This window comes from Alosa pseudoharengus, unplaced genomic scaffold (assembly GCF_046254945.1).
Source record: "Alosa pseudoharengus isolate Yale_2024_CS ecotype anadromous, Long Island Sound unplaced genomic scaffold, YU_APseudo_1.1 YU_APseudo_1.1_scf_5, whole genome shotgun sequence".
Taxonomy (NCBI): Eukaryota; Metazoa; Chordata; class Actinopteri; order Clupeiformes; family Clupeidae; genus Alosa; species Alosa pseudoharengus.
In genome coordinates, this window is record NW_027468837.1 from 32,593,155 (window position 1) to 32,614,850 (window position 21,696).

General features: G+C 39.3%; 1 protein-coding gene across 2 annotated transcripts; it reads right to left on the minus strand.

The window, feature by feature from the left end:
- Positions 1 to 1,226: 1,226 nt before the first annotated feature.
- On the minus strand, positions 1,227 to 16,763 carry LOC143103872 (mitochondrial carnitine/acylcarnitine carrier protein-like). Of its 2 annotated transcripts, XM_076267730.1 has the most exons (16): positions 16,349 to 16,763; positions 12,192 to 12,284; positions 11,949 to 12,076; positions 11,637 to 11,727; positions 11,334 to 11,451; positions 9,709 to 9,782; positions 5,269 to 5,542; positions 4,849 to 4,881; positions 4,236 to 4,375; positions 3,852 to 3,958; positions 3,504 to 3,657; positions 3,306 to 3,407; positions 2,869 to 2,943; positions 2,702 to 2,767; positions 2,158 to 2,296; positions 1,227 to 1,985 (listed from the first exon to the last, which is right to left on the minus strand). In XM_076267730.1, exons 1-16 carry the CDS (start codon positions 16,451 to 16,453, stop codon positions 1,861 to 1,863), a joined length of 1,824 nt encoding a protein of 607 aa, XP_076123845.1. In that variant the 5' UTR covers positions 16,454 to 16,763; the 3' UTR covers positions 1,227 to 1,860. The 2 variants fall into 2 exon arrangements, with proteins under 2 accessions (XP_076123845.1, XP_076123844.1); XM_076267729.1 differs by lacking the exons at positions 1,227 to 1,985; positions 2,158 to 2,296; positions 2,702 to 2,767; ... (5 more) ...; positions 4,849 to 4,881; positions 5,269 to 5,542 and adding exons at positions 6,535 to 7,309; positions 8,970 to 9,094; positions 9,300 to 9,409 and having other exon boundaries at positions 9,710 to 9,782; positions 16,349 to 16,751.
- Between the last annotated feature and the right edge of the window lie 4,933 nt (positions 16,764 to 21,696).

Genomic DNA, 21,696 nt, shown 5'->3' on the forward strand with positions numbered 1-21,696 from the left:
ACCCTGACTAAGATAAATGTAAATAATAAAATTCTAACAGAATGATTACCATCTGGTATCCTGGTTAAAACCAGACTCATTCACTTTGTGAAGAGTTTGGGCACTCACAATTGGGAAACATTTCCAGCACTAGCATGGTGAAGGGCGTAGACTTTGCGTTAACTTTGAAATCATTGGTCCAGCCTAACTAATCACAATGATCAGGGATTACTTCCTACTTCAAACTGTATGTAGGCCTACCTTGCTGTAAATAAATTTACACATTCTTCCGAGATAAATTTTTTATGTTTCCAGGCGTTGCTACTACCTTTTACCACAGCCATGAAACTATAGTGTCATCCCTTCTCCTCGCTGATCGGCCGACCCTTTTTGGGGTCTGATGCCAACAGTAAATTATGGTGTTCCAGACTATCTCCCCGAAAGGAGATTTAAGTGGGTGTGGCCAGGCTAACCATCTGGTTGTCTCATCAGCTTTTTGTGTACCAACAGCAGCAACTGGCATTACCTTTTGGGAAAATAGCTTATTTTCTGTCTACCCATGACTTAGATAAAAGGATAAAAACCCTTCTCTTCTTGGTGCGTGCAATAACCCAGTCCGACATGTTAGCAGCAGCTTATAATTCACTGGAAGTGGGTTACACAACCTTTTTGTTATAGGCCAACTGGTGTATCCAATCTCCAGTTAATTATGCTAAGATAGTGTCAGTCTGGGTAATTGGATACACGCAGAAGGTTTTTTATTTATTTATTTCAGGGACCATGCACAAAATACATTAATCACATAAAAAGAATGTTTTGTACCAGATTTAGCTAAAAGCTAATTTCCATCTGCAGTCCCTGGGCAGGTAGAAACAATGGGATAAACACGTGCACACACACTATTTAAAATTCAATAAATATCAAAAAGTTACACCTATATACTGAATAAGTAATGTGAAGTGAAGGGTATGTATCATTTTATGTAACTCTATGGTATCTTATTTCCCAAAATGTTTGTGTGTTCCTACAAATGGAAATATGGCCATGACTAAAAAACCTGCAGTCTTCTATTTAATCAGTACTATCAGTCAGTGGGAGACTACAATGATTCCAGATCATGGAACGCCTGTGGGTGATTGTCTTTTCCAGTCCTGGCCTGATGACCTATGACCCTAAATTCTGAGAAGAGCTGTAAATCTGGCGAACTGTTGCATTACAGTGGATGGCTGAAAGAAATGATCTCTTAATTGTATTAATGTGTTTATTAGGAATGTCAACAGACCAGAACCCTAAAAAGTGTAACAGAAAATGAAGGTTACATTACATGGTGGTGGTAAAGGATCACGTGCAACCACTCACTAAGCACTGTAGCATAGGAAGGTATTACTGCTACCGTTTTTTTTAAAGCAACACCAAAGCACTTTTCCTGTCGCACGCACGCTATTTGTTTATCCAGCACTGGCTTTGGAAATAACGATGTCTACTGACAAGGTAGAGTACGTTGCATGATTTTATCAAAAAGTATGATGTATTGCGACATCAGAAGCAAGTCAAATTTGTAGTTTCTTATGTCTCATTCCATCGAACTACAGATCCGCTACCCGATCTGGCAAACTTGCATAGTGCGGTTATAGCCGATAGAGGGTCGCGAAGAGAATGCAGAAGTGCCGTTGACCCTGTTACGAGTTGATGAACCACTAAAACGATTTTGGAAACAATATTTGAAGGTACAAAAAACTCTTTGGTGTTGCTTTAAATCCTACAATTTAGGTTATTCTCTGCAAAGACACACTGTTGGAACAAACAAAAGATCAAATTAAGCTGTTTCATGTCACAAAAAAGGTTGCCTGTCACGACATTGCAAAAATTTAAATCCGTAGGCTAGTTCCGCAAGTCAGCACTGGAGCCAAAGAGGGCCACTAGCTGCTCCTCGTAGGAGGTGATATTTCTCTTCATGATCTCCTTACAGGAACCAAGCAGACGCTCAAATGCCTGCACATCCATCACTGACAGAGGAAAGAGAACAGAAAAGAATGAATTACCATTGTGAACCTTCAAGTAGTTTTGTTATGGATTTCATGATATTGAAACTAGCACACAGCAAGTGACAGCTCTAGGCTGGAGTAAAAATAACAGACTTCAGCCTCTTGTTTATGCATGTTTACGTGAAACTCTTACCCAAGCACTTGGTCTCTCCCACTGCATACACAGATGCAGCACGTGGCTTATTAGTGACTAGTGCCAGCTCCCCAAAATACTGGCCCCTGGAACAGCGGGCAATCTCGACTTCCTCATTGGCCATTGGACCTGCCTTGGTCTAAAGAAAAAAACAAGGCTTAAAGCTTGCAACTAGTCACCCAAACCCATAATCTCTAGCCTGACACCCCCCTATCCTAACCACCAACCACACTATAGTTTTTTTTTTATAATTCACTGCCATGATGTCGAATCGGCTTAGAAATCTCCAAATCTGGAAAGCTGTAGGATCCAAAGTCAAACCACCAAGTTTCACACTGCTTCTGACTCTTAGAAAGCAGGAATGTACAGCAGCTTGCCAAATAAGGACAGAATGTGACTGAATGTGAACTTTCATATAGCACATTCTCTCTTTCTTGACATCTCTTCAAGACATGGCAAATTCATTTCATTTCATTTTTATTTATGTTGTTAAATGAGACATGCTCTGACTAGCCATGAAAAAAAGGGGAAACTCTTGTTTTACTTTGCTCTTCATCATAATCTTCACGACACCAGACTCCACAATGTAAAAACAATGAGCCTCATCCCCCTGAAAGAAAAGAAAACATTTTGCACACAACAGATACAAAAGATTTTGAGACCATACAAGCATTCATGCCTTAATGCATTTAGCAAATGAAATGGCAGTACCTGCGAGATAATCAGCTCTCCATCTTTAAAGGATTTCATTCCCAACACATCCACAATCTTCATTCGTTCAGACAACTGAGTAAGATGAGGACAAGGCAGAAAAGTGTGCAATACAATGAAGATTCATAATAATCCCAGTCTATTAACATACAATAACAATTAATAAAAAAAAATATCTTGTGGTCTGCTCTGCACTTTCAAATTAAATTGCTCTGTCATATTCACAACACTTTCATCCTAATCTTTACATTTATCAGGTCAGGAAATATGTCGATTTGAAATCATGGATTAATAGCCATTTAATATAACTCGAGTATGAAAAGAGACAGGGCATTGTCAATAAAACAGACAATCAGAGCCAAGTCAGTGCTCCCCTACACACACACACACACACACACACACACACACACACACATACTGAAAAACAGAGTCAGCACCTCAAGACTCTTGAGAAGAGGTACACTTTCAACAAAGGCCTCATACATTTTCCTCTTGTTGGCGTTATTTCTAACAATCAGCCTGTGGAATGTGGCACGGTCCTGGAAAACATACACAAGTATGTCACACACTACACTACAGCCAAGCTGTAGGCCTACTTATGGACTCACATACAGTAAGGTTGCAATGTCTCTTACCAGAGCCCACAGCGCCCCCTGCTGTTTAGCAATGATAGTGGCAGCCCGTGGTGTATTATACATGAGGGCCAGCTCCCCAAAGCTGCCTTTGTTGTCATATTTACCCACACAGATATTTACTCCATCCTTTTTTACCAGAATATCATACACCCCCCTGCAACAGAAAAATTATCCAACAAGAAAAAACACATTCATGGTACTACACAGTACTACAAGACAGAATTACATATAGAATGACATCAGTTATCATTGTGCTTTGTCATGTACATAAACATCTATTTCTCCAAACAATATAGCAGCTCGACTCAGACTTCTGAATCGCCACAAAGTCAGACCCATGGCACAAACCGTTCGATGACGTAGAAGTTGTCCCCATCATCCCCTTGGTCTATTATATGCTCCTCAGGCTTGACAAGCACCTCAAACATAGCATCCAGGACTTCAGAGAACTGCTCCTAAAAAATAACAGTCTGCTTGTGTTTGATGCCTTCATAACTGATCAACACTTCTCTGACCCTCCCAATGGTTTCTCTCTAGAAGTAGCCTACTGTCTGCCTTTACGACAACACTGGGATAGACACATCTTTGCACTTGCATTTAAAAGTTCAATTCTGACCTGCCTGACTCCTGTTCAAGTATAGTAACTTCCCAGATTTTTACATTATAGGCTATTTGTTGTTGTTTAAAAAAAACATCCAAAAAGGACAAAGCGTAAAGATCTAAGGGTCTCACCGGATCGAGGGTTTTAAACAGCAGGATGTCTTTACAGGCCTCCTGTAGCCTCTGCCGTTGCTGGTCAGCTTTGGGATGAACTATGCGTGGTTCATTGCCACCGTCCTCGTCGTCATCTGGGTTATATGCCTCAGCACACACTGTGTGAAACATAATGAGACTACATTAAAATCATACACTAAGATCACGTGGAAGGGAAAACCACACAAAATATTGAAATAACATTTAAGTCACAGGACCATGAGATGGCATTGCACATGTTCTAAATCAGATGTAGGCCACCAAGCATTATTGAAAGGGGGAGGGGAACACACACAGCACAGATCTGGCACAATGAGAGGTTGGGGTGGAGAAAATATGGACCCAGACTGACTACCAGTGCCAGGGTTAAGAAAACACTGTTAAAGTGTGTTTTACAATGCATTGCATTTTACTGATATCAATAGTAGGCCTAGGCTACTGGGATTGGCCGTGTTACAGGATTCCAGTAATTTATTCTGCCAAATCAGTTATAAATGTACAACCCAACTACAGCACTGGGTGAACATGAAAACAAGTAGTCCTATGTAGCCTGTTAATAGGATATCAGGCTATCACTAATAAACTGACTTACCAGATACTCGACGGTTGAACTTTGGAGGAGGGGCTTTGAAAAGATAACAAAAAATATACATGTGTTCATTATAATGTTGTAATGCAATTTCATACACAGCCTACAGCCAGTAATTTTCCTGGACAAAGTAAACCGCATTATGCAGATTCTGATCTCTAATCGAGGGCAGACATGAAGAGGCAATAATATCATGTGACAAATCTGGAGTGACTTTCTTTTAAAAAGGCAATTCAAACTGGTAATCCCCATAGGACAAATGAACTCTTTCACTGGGATCAGGAGATTCCAATTGGTTATGCTGCTGTGCGCACGTTTCATAATGCACAGTCTCTAATTGCATGTGAATTACTAGATTCAGGGGTTTATTAAATATGTTGCCATGTAGGTCTACACCTTATTTATAACATGAATGGTACGCACGTTTAAAGTGGAGTTCGTCGGAAAACTCGTCGTCCTCTTCATCTGCACTGAGCTCGTTTGGTTGCGCATCCTCCTCGAACGATACCACTTTGCGCTCAGTCTGCGACTGGGTAAGGTTGAGTGGCCGAGAAGTTGGACGCGAAGTGTTACTTTCTTTCAGACGGCTGAAATATTGAATGGCAAACTCCACCAGGTCCGGTGGTCTGGATCGAAGCACCTCCACAGTATAGCCTTTCAATAAGTCCGTTAAACCAGCTGGTATCTCAATACTCATGATTACTTCTCGTTCCAGAAGTTATCCCATAAACTCACACATAGACTAGGCCTATACCACTTGAAAGTCACCACACACACAAAAAAAACGTTTCCTTGGCGAATGTTGTATTGTCTTTTCAAAACAACACCCGACTCTTTGCCATAATTTAGAACGCCTCCTCTTTGCCCGTTAAACGCAATTTATCATACCCTTTCTGTTTAGTAGAACTGATTAAGTTTTAAACCTCTTCACCAGCCAGGCGAAGTTCCAAAAACTAAGTGCCTTTAAGTTTCCTCAAGAGGCTCTTCTGTCTTTTTTCCCGGAGACCTCTGCAGCAGCATCATCTGTCAAGCGGGATGTCAAAACAATACGAAAAGAGCGGAACCACAAGTTTCCATGAATAAAGAAGTGTCTAAACGCGCATACCTCGTATACTACTTACAAGCAGGCACAAGAATATAGGAAAATAGAAAAGATAGCAAAATTGAGAGTGTCTCATCCGAGTGCATGGTGTTCCATTATAATGTATTTTATGCCCCCTGGGAAGACCCACCCCATTGACTCCCGCGTTCGGCTGGGAAAGGACTGCCAGTTTCCATATTTAGACATACAACGTAGTGGAAAGTATTGATCACGTGTTGTGGGTCAACCACTTGTAAATCAAATTTAATTAAGACCCGTCCAAACTATTGTTCCTTTTCCTCTAACATATATTATTAGAGTATCACTGATCTGTAGGTGTGTAAAATTTGAATAAAGTACATGTTTTATTGTGACTTGAGCTGTGAATGAAGGGTACACAGACAGCTGAACACATTATATGAAACAAGCTAAAGCTTAAAGTTTTGTATCTGTGCATCATTTTGTTGTATACATGAATATTTATATTCACATATAATGTGCAAAAATATAGCATGGCAAAAAAAAAAAAAAAATCAATATACAAACAGTAGCCTATATTACAATTTTCACCTCCCAGTACATTCAATGAATCACAGAAAGCATGGATGTAAAGTCAAGGAGGTGATTTATTTACATACTTGCTGTGAAAAAGGAATACACAACAAGGTATGTACCTTCACTGAGGTACAAACAATAACAGCCCTGCAGTTTTATTGAATAGGACAGACTGATAAAATTAGTCATTAACAGCTTGCACCCAAAAGGGTGGTTTTCTAGGATGGGCTTTTGTTTTTAGATGTATTATAAGGCATTTCTTACAGGCAAACTGTGATTAAAAACAACACAGGACACAAGCACACACACAAAACCGATAAAAAACAAAAACAAAACAGATCCCACAATGTGTCCCATAATGTAATCCACAATGTGCACACACAGAAACAGCTGAAAAAAAAAAACATTCTGAAAGGCAGAGACTGGCCAACTGTAAGTAAATGTAAGGCACATTAATCCCACTCCTCATGTCCTTAGCATTACACAATCTTACAAGATAAACAAAAGTATTGCCCATAGTGACCATAATCATTTTGGTTTTTCTTTCTGTGTGTGCGCAAATATACTGATAACAGCAACCGCCATAGGTTCTCTGCAACATCTAGTCTCTCCTGTCCAAAGAGCAGCGGTACGTATTATCCGCTTGGCTCAGAGCGCACACGTGTGTGTGTGTGTGTGTGTGTGTGTGTGTTTCTGTCTGTGTGTTTGGAGGCTGATACTGTCAATGTAGCACCATGACCTCTAAACCGTGGCTCTTCTTTAGGGTCACAGATTTGGTGCTGCCCAGTTCAGGAACTTCATGGCCAATTCAAAGCCCAGGAAACATGCCTGAGGAACAAGGAAACAACCATTATAGTGTGTGTGTGTGTGTGTGTGTGTGTGTGTGTGTGTGTGTGAGAGACAGAGAGAGAGAGAGAAAGAGAGAGAGAGAGAGCTATGTTCACGGATGATTTGCAAGACACTGCCACTGCCCAAAATTGTGGGTTCATTTCCTGTTCCCAGAGAGCTCAAAAACAACTTGAAACAGGCAAGAGGAATCACCACTGGAAGAGTACACTCGCATTTAAGAGGATTTTACCAGGTTTACAGTTCAGGGCCTGTAATCACGAAGAATCTTAAGACTAAAAGTAGCGCCTGACTGCAGATTTAGGAAAAGCTCCTAAAAATAATGGGTGTGTCAATTGTAACTTTAGGTGTCTATATATTTTTTTTTTTACTAAGGGTAATTCACAAAGCATTTTAGTGCCTCAAGTAGCTCGTGCATGAGAAATGACATCAACTATAGCAACCAAGCTCTTATCTTACCTTAGGAGTTGTCATTTTCCTCAGCAGCTTTGTGAATAGATTTTAAGAGAAAACTCCTAGCTAAAAGGGTTTTAGGATTTAGGAGTACTCTTAGCAGTGAGATAAAATGCTTTGTGAATACCCAGATCAGCAATACCATGTCAACGTTATTTTGATGAGGGCATGTGACCTGGAATGTGGATGTCAGTAAATCCTCCAACATACAGTATGTCTGCAGTGTGTCAGTGAATATGAACAGTCCTGCAAAGTACCCCAGCTTCTCAGCTGTTGTTCACATGCACACATACAAATACATGGGCAGAATCGAGTCAAACTGAAGCACAAGTACAAGTGATATATGGCTTCAACTTCTTTAACATAATTTTAAAAAACATGGCACAGATGAGAGGGTGCACAAGACACAATAACAAGGGGACCAGTCACTATCTTACTTAGCTACTTCTTCATCATCATGGACGACCCTGATTTGAAGCCTACTCTGAATGCTTTTCATCTTCATGTTTTCATGTAGGTTTAAGCTGTATATACCGGTACTAACCTAAGTCCCAGACTAATCTGTTAGTAAATTTGAATTTGCTCTGCAGTTCAGGTGGGAAAGAAGCCCATTGACATCCATTTCCGAATCACCAAGAAACCAGGAACGTGTTATTTCTTTGGAATTGAGTTCACAACTGCGTTAAAAACCTTTGTTTAAAAGCAAGATGTTTGTGCTGCACCTCTGAAACGATTCAGATAGAGTTTAATACACTAATTTAAGTTTAATTTCACTGCTGGTTACATCTCTGGAAGTCATAAAACGGCAAGTTCGGAAACGCCATCAATGGGATCCTTTCCAGATGGTTTCACCCAGGCTACGTACTATACTGTAAACGGTATATCTAGCTTTCCAGATGGTTCCACCCAGGCTACGTACTATACTGTAAATGGTATATCTAGCTTTCCAGATGGTTCCACCCAGGCTACGTACTATACTGTAAACGGTATATCTAGCTTTCCAGATGGTTTCACCCAGGCTACGTACTATACTGTAAACGGTATATCTAGCTTTCCAGATAGTTTCACCCAGGCTACGTACTGTACTGTAAACGGTATATCTAGCTTTCCAGATGGTTCCACCCAGGCTACGTACTATACTGTAAACGGTATATCTGGCTTGATGGATGCTGATGGCAGGCATACTTACAGCATTGGCTGGGAAAGCTCGGATCATGACGGCTGTGAAGCCCTTGTAGAGTGACCCAATGCCTTCTTCTCTTATGAGTTCCCGCAGAACATCACGGAAGCCATTGGGATACTTCCCCTCAGGAGCTGGAAAAAAGTTTCAATATTACAGCACATAAACACACGCATGCACACACACACACACCAAAACGCTGACTGATCATTCAGGTGTGCTCACTAACACACTTTGGTTGCATTATTACCCAGTCCATCAGCTCTGCTTGTAAAACAAGTACGCACACACCAACGTATTACCCACCCACCCCCACCTCAGCATATCTACACAACCAACCTGTCTGGAAGCGGGACTTGAGCACATCAGGGGGAATGGCCACAGCCCAGTTGAATATCCCAGCCATGCCTCCAGCAAACAAAACACTCGGCACACTGAGCTCAGAGGGGCTGCACAAACACAAACAAACAACACACAAGTAAACAAATAAGTAAAACTCAGATACCATGGAAACCACAGTGATCCCACTTGCCACCTCTTAAAAACATGCCATTACATATTTTATATTATTTATGACATTTGGTTTATATACAGTTTCTCAGAAGTCTCAGCTGGTGCAAGTTCATGTCATGCATAAGTAAGGTAATGTCTGCATACATAACAGTCATTACCAAAAGATTCTAGAACAGAGCTCTGTTCTAGAATCTTTGGTCATTACTGAGTGATTGTGGCATGGCATGAATGCTCACCTCCTTCCCTCTGGTGTTAGGATGTGTTTAAGCCACTCATACGTCATAAAATACATCCCACTGGCTGGTATATCTGAAGCAGAGAAAAGACTGTCAATAATTCAGTCAATGTTTCATTCGCCCAATGGCACAAGAGGCTTATGCTGCACATATACTTTAATGACGTGCACAAATCTATCAATATGTGAACATTTGCATAACGGTAAGGGTCAAAAGGTCAGGGTTGTAGATGTATGGTGTCCATTGACAGCCCCTTTTACTGTGCATTCAAAACAATTATTGCAAGTTGGGTATAGAAGAACCTGTGAATTTTGTCAGATTTTTCTTGGAGGGTGATCTGTGAGCCTTTAGGTGATTAGACATGGAATGACCCCATGTACAAAAGTTTCATAGCCGTGCAAGAGATCGTACATAATGGTAAAAAATCTAACTTTATCAGCCTACACCATCCTTCATCAAATATCAAAATACTACTATAAATAACCATTAATAACACTGGGGAAACAGAATTTTCTTCACAGCATCATTAATGATGAACACCATCCCAAAGTGAGGTCAAGGAGCAATCATGTTGTAAGAAAGTCAAGGCTGATTCCACTACAACATTGATCTTCAACCGGGGGTCTGCGGAGCTACTACAGGGGGTCCACCAAACTATTTTATCTGAAGCATTTTTTTTCCTCTTCCAAAAATGAAAAACGTCAGATAGGCTACATAAACATAAACATAAACAGAACAGACGCTTTCTATTTGTTTATAAAATACACACAGGCTACCCAGGAATCTTCATGCAATTATGTAATTACCATGGGGTCGGTGTAACGCTTATCAGTTCAATCTTCTATTGTAAATGAAAAATGGGAAAATTGGATGAATTTTTCTAAAATCGTGTTTTTTTTTCTGCTCAACATTGAATAGAAAAATCATTGAAAAATTGGAAAGAACTTTGTTTCTATTAGTGCCTGGGGCTGCCACAGCGGGGCAGGGTCTAAGCGCTCGACTCAAATTAAAGCAGATTGGCTGCTGAGGGCAGAGTCCCACCCCTCACCACGCTTGTTTTCCCTAGCCATTACATGCAAAGAAAATGCTGTTTGGGAAGTCAGTTTCCTCGGGGTTGGCTATATGGTTTCCCCTGTAAATGCACAATTGATTTGACAGAAATTAAATCATCTTTAATTTGAGTCGAGCGAGGTTGAAGACCCCTGCACTGGCATGGTGATGGCATGGTGATGGGCGTAGACATAGTGTTAACTTTGAAATCAGTGGTCCAGCCTAACCAATCACATTGACCATGGATTCCTGACGTTACTTCCTACTTTGCCTAAACTTTACAAACTGACAATAAACAGCATCAGTAGTCAGGAAACAATGTATATGAGCCTACCATTTGCACATTCTTCTGACTGCAATTTTTGATGTTTGCAGGCATTGCTACTACTGTTTTCCAAAGACACTTTCGATTTCGAAACTGTAACGTCATCCCTTCTCGACGAGAAACACAAGTGAACTATAGTGTTCCAGACTAGTATCTCCCTGAAAGGAGAAATGGGCTAGCGTGGTACAGCACAACACCTTAAAACAAGCACGAGAGTGCCAAAAGAGACTACAAGGTTGAAGGTGTTACCTCTCATGAGGGTCAATGCTGTGCCTTTGTAGATTCCCCGGATTCCACTCTCTTTGTAGAGTTGCTTCACACAGTCCATGGGCCCGTTGTATTTCACGCTACCTGAAGCTGCTTGGATCTAGGTTAATAAATGAATAAGTAATCTATGAACAGACAAATCATGCATACAATCTTATTGTGATGTAATTTAAACACTGAATATCTCCAAAGTATAACATACAGTATTTAATCATAACCATAATAATGTTACATTATATTAGTTTCGAGAGTTCCCACACATTACCAGCTGTGTGTCTGTCTTACCTGTAGTAGACACTTGATACGCTCCCCTGGTGCCATAATGGCAGTGGTGAAGACACCTGACAACATTCCAGCTGCAAAAAGTTGAGGATACCTAAGATACACAAGAATACATACAAAAGCCCTGAGTAATAAATAAAATAGTGAAGATTGAAAATAGTCTTAAGTAATTAACAACAGAATCTGCAGGAGAACATTTCTTGCTAAACAATTAGGCCTATACTTGGGTCAGGAAGACATAGCCTAATGTAGCAATTTTATTGTGTTCATTTAGACCAATGCAAGTGAACTTTGACACATACAAAAGTCACTTACGTCAGGATGTCATCTGGAGTTTTCTGTTGTAGTTTCTTCCCTAAACCAAAGCCAAAAAAGCAAACTGCAAACATGGGCGTTACCCCTATGATAGGTGCGGCCATGCCTTTATAGAGCCCCTTGACACCCTAAGTAAAAGATGGTGAAAGATTAATTATAGACAATTCAGGGATGCAAAAATTGTGTATAGCATAAGTTTCATGTTACTGTTGTCTTCATTCATTCATTAATTCGCGCACTTACCTCTTTGGCAAGCGTCTGCTTGAAACAATCAAAAGTACCAGCATAAAGAGGTGATTGGCCCGGAGCTGGTTTCGTTTGGGTTTGTATACGCACCTAAGAACAGTTACACCAAGCAGATTACTAAGCCACCTGCTACACAAGGCTACATTATCTATATTCACTTTGACACTATTAGGAACAGATGTAAGGTATGATAACTGAATAGTAAGCTAACGTTAACTTTACAACTTAACGTAGATAATGACAATATATTAGTGCTGTCAGTTAAACGCGTTATTAATGGCGTTAGCGGCGTCAATTGTTTTATCGCGAGATTAACGTTCATTTTGGTGTAACAAACTTTGTAGTTTTTTCACATGCTGTTGCAACAACTAGTAACGTTAGAACAACTACAACACCACACCGATCTAGCCAGACCGGAAACTAAACAATATGCACTGACGAATGGAATGGAACAGAACATTGTATGTGCTGCATACACGCCCCCTTTTAGGGGAAGATGACTGATATAATAGAAATCTATGCTGCATCAAAGTGGAGAGCGAAACGTGCTTATGGGTCATTCCGTGTCAAATCACCCAGTGGCTGGCAGGTCACCCTCTCCCAAAAAATCTGAAAAAACTCACAGGTGTTTGTAGACCAAACCTATGCATAAATCTTAAATAGTATATCTATATCACTAATGGTTCCAAAACTACAGCCCTTTGAAGTTTCAAGTCATTTTAAGCATCGTGGTGAACAATCCTTTTTGTTCAACTTCCAACATTATTGGCTCTTTTGGTATTTCACACACATTAGTGAAACTATGTGAATAGAAGTACATTTCCCTGTTGAATTTAACAATCCAATCAAATCAGGTGTATCTTGTGTAATTCCCCCTCTGCAAAGCTCTGAAAATGGCTATAAATTCATAATGTGAAAAAACATCACCACCTTTGAGGGCTTCTCATTCAAAAAGTATGTGACACAAATTCATCAGATTTTTTTCCCACTCATGTATGGATTATAAGGTCATGTCCATGCATTAACTTTGGTTGTTAACATTATCACATTGTCAGAGCATTTTTATTAAATTGGGCTTGATTTTCAAAAAGCCCGTTTTCATCTTCTCATTTCACCACGTGGACAGTTAACAGGATTTTTTTTAATTTTACCATATATCATTCTGTATGTGAGGATCATCTGCCCAAAATGTGGGCTTGTTGCTCAGTTTCTTCATTGAGATAAGATTTTTTACAAATATTGTCTATAAATCCACTGAATTTGTACTTTATCTGCAGTACCACTTTGCACCACATGTGGTGCTCCTTTAATACAATGGAAGTCAATGGAAGAGTAAGAGAGTCACTTGTTTGCTGCACATATCCAATCTAAACACACAGTTTATGGTTCATATGGTTCAAGTAAAAAGGGGTTTTTAAAATTCAGTGCATTGTCAGATGCATTAAAAATCTATACTAACGATTTATCATCTTTTTACAAATGCCTCTTGGATCCACGAGTCCTCAAACCTTGTTATGAATACTTGTGATGAAAACACACATGGTCATCTTCATCAAGTGAAATACCTTGATGAACTGAATTTTAGAAACCCATTGTTTCTTGAATATGTTCCTTTATGACATTCATTTTCCAACTTCTTTCCCAGATCACATGGAGACAAAGCACTGATCTCCATCTTGATACTCTTTGTCTATGTATCACAGAGGACTGCATCCCATGCATATGACGATGGATATAGACTTTGCCTAACCAGTTGGCTAGTAATTATTAAAGTACTCACATAGGCACTGATAGGTTAAAGCTGGTGTAGAAAACTCATTACAAAGATGGTAATTAAATCCTCTTGCTGCATGTATGATGACCAGTCAGTCTTATGTGTGTATAATTTACTTGATCAGTTTATTTTCTTTAAATAAGATTTATGTATGAGTAGTATGTTGTTCATGTTGCAATAATTATTTGGACCAATTCAACTATGAACCATAAACTGTGTGTTTAGATTGGATATGTGCAGCAAACAAGTGACTCTCTTACTCTTCCATTGACTTCCATTGTATTAAAAGAGCACCACATGTGGTGCAAAGTGGTACTGCAGATCCAGTACAAATTCAGTGGATTTATAGACAATATTTAAAAAAAATCTTATCTCAATGAAGAAACTCAGCAACAAGCCCACATTTTGGGCAGATGATCCTCACATACAGAATGATATATGGTAAATTTAAAAAAAATCCTGTTAACTGTCCACGTGGTGAAATGAGAAGATGAAAACAGGCTTTTTGAAAATCAGGCCCAATTTTAAAAAAATGCTCTGAAAATATGAAAATGATAACAACCAAAGTTAATGCATGGACAGGACCTTATAATACATATATGTGTAGGAAAAAAATCTGTGAATGAATTTGTGTCACATACTTTCTGAATGAGAAGCCCTCAAAAGTGATGATGTCTTTTCACATTATGAATTTATAGCCATTTTCAGAGCTTTGCAGAGGGGAAAGTACACAAGATACGTCTGATCCGATTGGATTTTTTAATTCAACAGGAAAATGTACTTCTATTCACATAGTTTCACTAATGTGTGTGAAATACCAAAAGAGCCAATAATGCTGGAAGTTGAACAAAAAGGATTGTTCACCACAATGCTTAAAATGACTTCAAGTTTCAAAGGGCTGTAGTTTTGCAACGATTAGTTATCCAGATATACTATTTAAGATCTATGCATGGATTTGGTCTACAAACACCTGTGATTTTTTTCAGATTTTTTCGGAGAGGGTCACCTGCCAAATTGTGCTGAAATTGGGTGATTTCACACGGAATGACCCTTATAGTAAACTTACTAAATCTTGAAACAAACATGAATAAAAGGCACAAAATAAGGTTGGTGTAAGAGTTATCTGTGTGTTTATGGGATTAATGTGACCATGTTCCTATGTTTTGCTCTCTCCAGTTTACTAACAGGAGTGTCACGAATGTATCGATAGGCACAGTCAAACTGCCCGTGGCTGACTAATTAAGTTACATAACATCAACTAAACATAAGTCACACATTCGTTCTATCACTTGTAATATGAACGTAGCCTATTTCCTACAACTAGGTGAGATAATTGGCTATGTTATACTGAAGTTCTACAGTTAGCTAGCTAGCAAGCTAACCATTTTGCATGGGATATTATGGTAAGTGTACATGCTAAATTTGTATAATACATGGGGTATTGCAAACGAATAAGGTTGGTAATGTACATCGTTTCGACATGAGTAAGTTACATAAACACAATTCTTCATAACTGCCGTGTTTATTAAAATGATTGAATGTCCTGTGAATTAATAACTAGATGTAACGTCAACGTGTGATTACTAGCTGTCTTTCTATGATTTAATGTTAACGTGTTTTCCGCTAAAATGGGGCGTGATGCAGATGCATATCTTTATAAAATGGCAATGCACTCAAAGATAATGAATATAGTATGAATATAATATTTTCTGTTTGTTATGCCCTTTATAATGTGTGTAGGCCTACATATTGTGCATGCACTTCTGCAGTAGCATTTATTTCAGTTTATATCAGCTATATTTCTGAAGAATATATTGTGTTGCAGGTCTGCTGCACATCTTTTGAAATTTGATTTGAAATAATCAAATAGACCTATGTCTTATAGTTCAGTTAATAAAGTAACTTGCTTTGCTTTCATTTGAATCCCAATCAAGATAAACAATAATTGCTTTATTGTTAATATGGACTCCTGGAAAGTTCAGAAATGCAAAATAAAATAATTTTAATCATATGATAAAATATGTGATTAATCGTGATTAACTATATGAATGAAAATTTTAATCGTTTGACAGCACTACAATATATCTGGACTTAAGCTTTACCATTCAAATGACATTATGGCAGATAGAATAGAAATGGGTCAAAGGTTAACATGTTAGTTAAACAGTTAATGTTATTTTAGACTTCAAGAAAATACACTGAAAAGAGTTCACTTCACAGACATATGTTTCACGTCAAGTTTGGGTTTCATAACATCACCAACCAGTAGCAGCTATTCCATAACTGTATCGATAGTTAACTAAACCTGAAGCTGAGTCAGCTCAGCAACGCGTTAGACCAGACAAGAACAGTTGTCACATTAACGTAAACTTAAGGTTACCTTAATGGTGTCGAGTGGATGACCAGCAAACACCAGACAAACACCTCCGAAACCCCCTGCAAAGAAGTTCTTCACTGGGCTGATGGGTTGCGGTTGCTTAGACATCTTCGTATGTAGGTTAGCTGGTCACCAAAATGCTTAGCTGCTAACTGAATACAATTCAATGTTGACAAGAAGCCTAACGTCAGTAACGTTGATGCTTGGTTAGAGCTGTGTTCTAGCTAATGTTATTTAGCTAATGAACTTTGCTTTTTACATCTATTTCAGACTGTAAGAAAAGTCGGAATGGCAAACTTGGGAAGTAATACACTTGCTAACCCGTTCTACGACTATTTCTGACACAGTACAAAACCCAACGCTCTTCAAAAGCACCTTACTGCTGTCAAAGTACCCAACACATAGACCTTTCACCTACTTCTTCTTCTTCTTCTGTTTCTTGGCAGATGACTTTTTTGAAGTATACCGCCACCAACTGTACAGGAGTGTGTAATACCATGAACTAGGCTTATGTTAATTCAAAATAAACAAAACAAAAAATTGAGAATAATTATAATTATACTCTTCTCATTATACCAGTATTATTAAGATAAATAAATAAAGCTTTAAGTCTCTCCCTTGTCATGCCCTTTTCCTCAAGTATGTTATGAATTGAGTTATCCTCTTCCATGTCCTGCCAGACCACTCTATTATACTTCTCACAATACAAGTAAACAGTACATGCTCCACATCTTCATTGACTTGGCACTCCATACATAAACCATTTCCCTTTCCTATTATCTGTAAAGTAGAATTCAAACCTGTATGTCCTAATCTAAGTCTGGTATAGACCACTTCTTCCCTTCTGTTTAAACTCAGTGATGTAACCCTTTTCCCTGTCACATTCTTCTGGATTTTATGGTAGCGTCCAGCCTTACATTCTGTCTCCCATTCTCTTTGCCATTTTTGTATAATTTCAGATTTAATTATGGATTTGACTTCACCCTTTCCCATTGGAACATTAATTCCTATATATTTGTTTTCCAACATCTTTTTTGCAATCTTATCCGCCTCTTCATTTCCTTTAATGCCTATATGAGCTGGAACCCAACAAAATTGAATACTAATTCCAAGATTTCTGAGCTGCAATAACAAATATTTTATTTCAATAATCAAGTCTTCCCTTGATGAGTGACCTGTGTCTAGGCTATGTAAAGCTGCCATGGAATCTGTACAGATTACACTTCTCAACGGCTTAACATCTTCGATCCATCTAAGGGCTGTTATTAACCCAGTCATTTCAATAGAATATACAGACAAACAGTTATTTAATATCCCTCTCTTTTATTAAATTCTGGGATATACATCCCAATACCACAATGCCCATTTTGTGGACCTTTTGATCCATCAGTATATATTTGAACATATCCATAGAATGATGTTTTTAAATATCCCTGGCAGTATGCTGCAAAACTTTTTTCATTTGGGTGCTCTTTTTTACCTTTCAGTAATTCACTGTTAACCTCTGGTGATGGGAGAATCCATGGGGGAACAGCACTTAGAACCAATGAAGGACTAAATTTTAGTTCTTTAATTCCATTGTTCTGCTATACTGTTGATGTTCCAACCAAACCCTTTTGATTCTTTTTGGTACTCTCAGCAATCTCTAAGAACTGATATTGCTGGATTATTAACACTTCCCATCAGCCTAACCCAGTATGTTAGGGACAAAATATACCTTAATTGCCAGGCTGCCACTAATCAGGGTCTGATTCAGTGTAGTCCACGTGAGATCAGATGACCAACGCCGTCTCCCGTGCTTTATTTATGCACAGAAGCACACAATGACTACTGAAACAGAGTCAAGGTTCAATTTCATCTTGTGAAAAATAAATCAGTGATAAAACTGAATAACTGAATTAGCTCACTAAAGCTTTCGTCTATTTATTCTTCAATTATGTAACAAAGGAACAACATATTCATGAAAGTATTACAATTCCTAATTTAAATGCTGGGCAAAGTTATCATGCAGACTAACAACATCATGTGGTGTGACTCTTTTTGAGGCCTTTAACTAACCCACTGCTGATCTTTCTCATTGTATACATTTGCAAATGGAATATAGCAGTTATTGAACAAGCTAGACAAGCTTTAGACTTTTCATTTAAATTACGACCCATTATGTCACTTAATCTTTTAATATATGTATTATTATGTACGCACCAGCACTTTGAGACATGGTTCCTTTGATGGTGTAACCCTTATCCGTCATACTAATCTCAGCACCATTTGCTGCCCGCCTCTTGAAAGACTGCTGGTCTGCGGAGTACATTCTTTTCAGCAGAGCAGCATCACAAGCTTGTTTTAGATCAAATGTACCCAAACCATAGTAGTTCTCATACACATTTCGGTCAAAGGGGACAGAGAACATGACAGCAAGGCGGCAGACTGCAGCCTTGTTTAGGACGATGTCATAGGTGAAGACTCCATATGGTCCTTCTGCTTGTGATGGGTAGGCTACTTGCCAAACCCACAAATCACTTGTTTGCCTGCCTTCACTACAGGAATAAGAGGAATCTCACAGTATCCAGAGTTCATGTAGACCCTGACACAAAACACCAATCACACAGAATATAGAATGTTTCATTGAATGATCTTTAACTCAGTGTTTCTTAACTGGTGGGTCGGGACGCAAAAGTGGGTCGCAGAACCGTTCTGGGTGGGTCACGGAGCTAGTGGGTTAAAAAATAATATGGATTCACTTAAATTGAGGACAAAATGGGACCGAAACCCCAATGTGTGGTGTGCAGTGAATTGCTGGCACATGAGAGCATGAAACCATCAAAACTAAAAAGGAGGCCCCAGCCGTGGCGCGACTGGCTGGGGCACCTGCACCGTACGCCGGCGACCTGGGTTTGATACCCGCCCCGTGGTCATTTCCGGATCCCACCCCAACTCTTTCCCCCACTCGCTTCCCGTCATTCTCAACTGTCCTAAAGGCATAAAAAGCCCCCAAAAAAAACTTTAAAAAAAGAAAAAACTAAAATGCCACAAGGAAACTAACTGTCGAATACTTTGAAAGGTGACGTCAGGAGTTAAAGACTTTATAATTGTAATACCAAACATCAGCATGTTCCAAGTAGGCCTACAGGCACTTTACGTGTCCTACCATAGTTCAACGTATCCATTCGCGACTAAATGAACATGGGAAATTGTGGGTCCCAAAGCCAGACCAGTTAAGAACTACTGCTTTAACTTTTACATCATAACATTTTATTCAGATCATGAACAACGTTGATCTTTATGTTGAGCTGTTTTTGCTGTATCCTTACTCACTGTGAATTTGTGAGGGTGGAGTCTGTATCGTTACACATTTTAACTAGATGTACTGCAGAGCGGTACAAAATATGACCGCCGCCCAGTCCAGCACATTTTTTCCACAAAAATAAATCACGCTGAAAGGCATATATGATTCTAACTGTCTCACTAAATTGCATTATCCACACTCAATTCTCACTGGTATCTGCTAGACAACAAGTACCAAAACATGATTAGTTCATAGATTTCACATGTAAAATTCATTTTATACAACCCCACCCCCCATCTTGCCTGTTCATAATTCTGAGAAATTCTTGAATTGTGTGCATGTGTGCGTGTACACGTTTATGTTTATGTGTGTGGGTGTGTGTGTGTGTGTGTGCGTGCGTGCTTGTGTGTTTGCCTGCGTATGTGTGTTTGTGCATGTGCATGCATGCGTGCATATGTCTACTGTGTGAGTATGTGTCATACGTATGATTACTGTGAATGTATGTGTGTGCGTGTGTATCTGTTTATGCACATGTGTGCACATGGAATGGGTTAACATGACCCCGGGAGGCAAACATACGGAAAAAATTGGTCATCCTAGGCATTCTAGGTTCTCAAGATATTCACAGAAAACTGTGTCTGCCCTACCCTCCTTTCGGGGGGTCCAGTACAGCGGGGGGGCTACAGATCAAAACGAAAAACGATGGTTCCATGCTATCCATGTGGGGTTACATGCCCACCAAGTTTCGTGTACCCCGGTCTTTCAGTGTCCCGGAAATCCTTGTTGGTGTACGGTCACTAAATGTACACATAAATTATTTTATTGTAAGGCCCCCCATGAACGAAAGTTCACAAAACTTGGCATGCATTCGGAGGGTGTCATAATGATCCTACACTTTCAATTTCGTGCAGGTTTGACCATGTCAGCCAGAGATATTGTGATGAAAACACCTAATTTGTTGCTTTTTAATTTTTAACTAGGTTGCGCTATACATGAAATAAGTGGTAATGGGATGGGTTGACATGCCCCCTTAAGACCAACATACAAAAAAAAGGTGGACCTCCTAGGCCCTACGGTTCTCGAGATATTCACAGAAAACTGTCTCCGGCCACCTACAGGCCAGTTGGTGTATAGTAACATAAATTAATTTATTGTGTGGCCCCCCATGAACGGAATTCCACGAAACTTGGCGTGCATTCAGAGGGTGTCCTAATGATCCTACACTTCCAATTTCGTGCAGTTTTGACTATGTTAGGTCACAGATACCTGCGATTACAACACCTCATTTTTACTTTTTTGTGTTTAACTAGGTGGCGCTATACATGAAATGAGTGGTTATGGAATGGGTTGACATGGCCCCTTGAGATCAACATACAAAAAAAATGGTCCTCCTAAACTTTACGGTTCTAGAGATATTCACAGAAAACTGTGTCTGCCCTACCCTCCTTTCGGTGGTGCAGTCCAGCGGGGGGGGGGGGCTACAGATCAAAACGAAAAACGATGGTTCCATGCTATCCATATGGGGTTACATGCCCACCAAGTTTCGTCTCCCCCTGTCTTTCAGTGTCTCGAGAATCCTTGACGGAAATTTGGACATGCGAAAAAGAAAAAAAAAAAAAAAGAAAAAATCTGACTAAACCTATATGACCGCTGCGCGGCGCTGCGCGGCGGTCATAATAAGCGCTTTTCGGTCAGTCACAACACTAAGGTATGACATGGCGTCCATAAGAGTTGTTATTGCAGCCTCTGCAGCATCTGCCATCTGTCAGAAAATGATAATCAGATCTCATCTAAATGTTACTTAACAATTTCCCCTTATTACTAACACATACGCTTGAAATAACAAAAACATTTGCAGGAGGAATAGTTGATATGACAAATAGATGAAAATGTATGAAAGCTGTTCAACAAAACTGTTTCTAACATTTATCTGTTGCAGTATATGTGGAAAAAATAATATGGCAAAGTGTTACCTTCTTAGTAGCTGTTCTCTTTACTCCAAGTCAAAAATATGTTGCTGTGTGACCAACCACATATCAATTGAAAGTAAAACGGTCACCTTTAT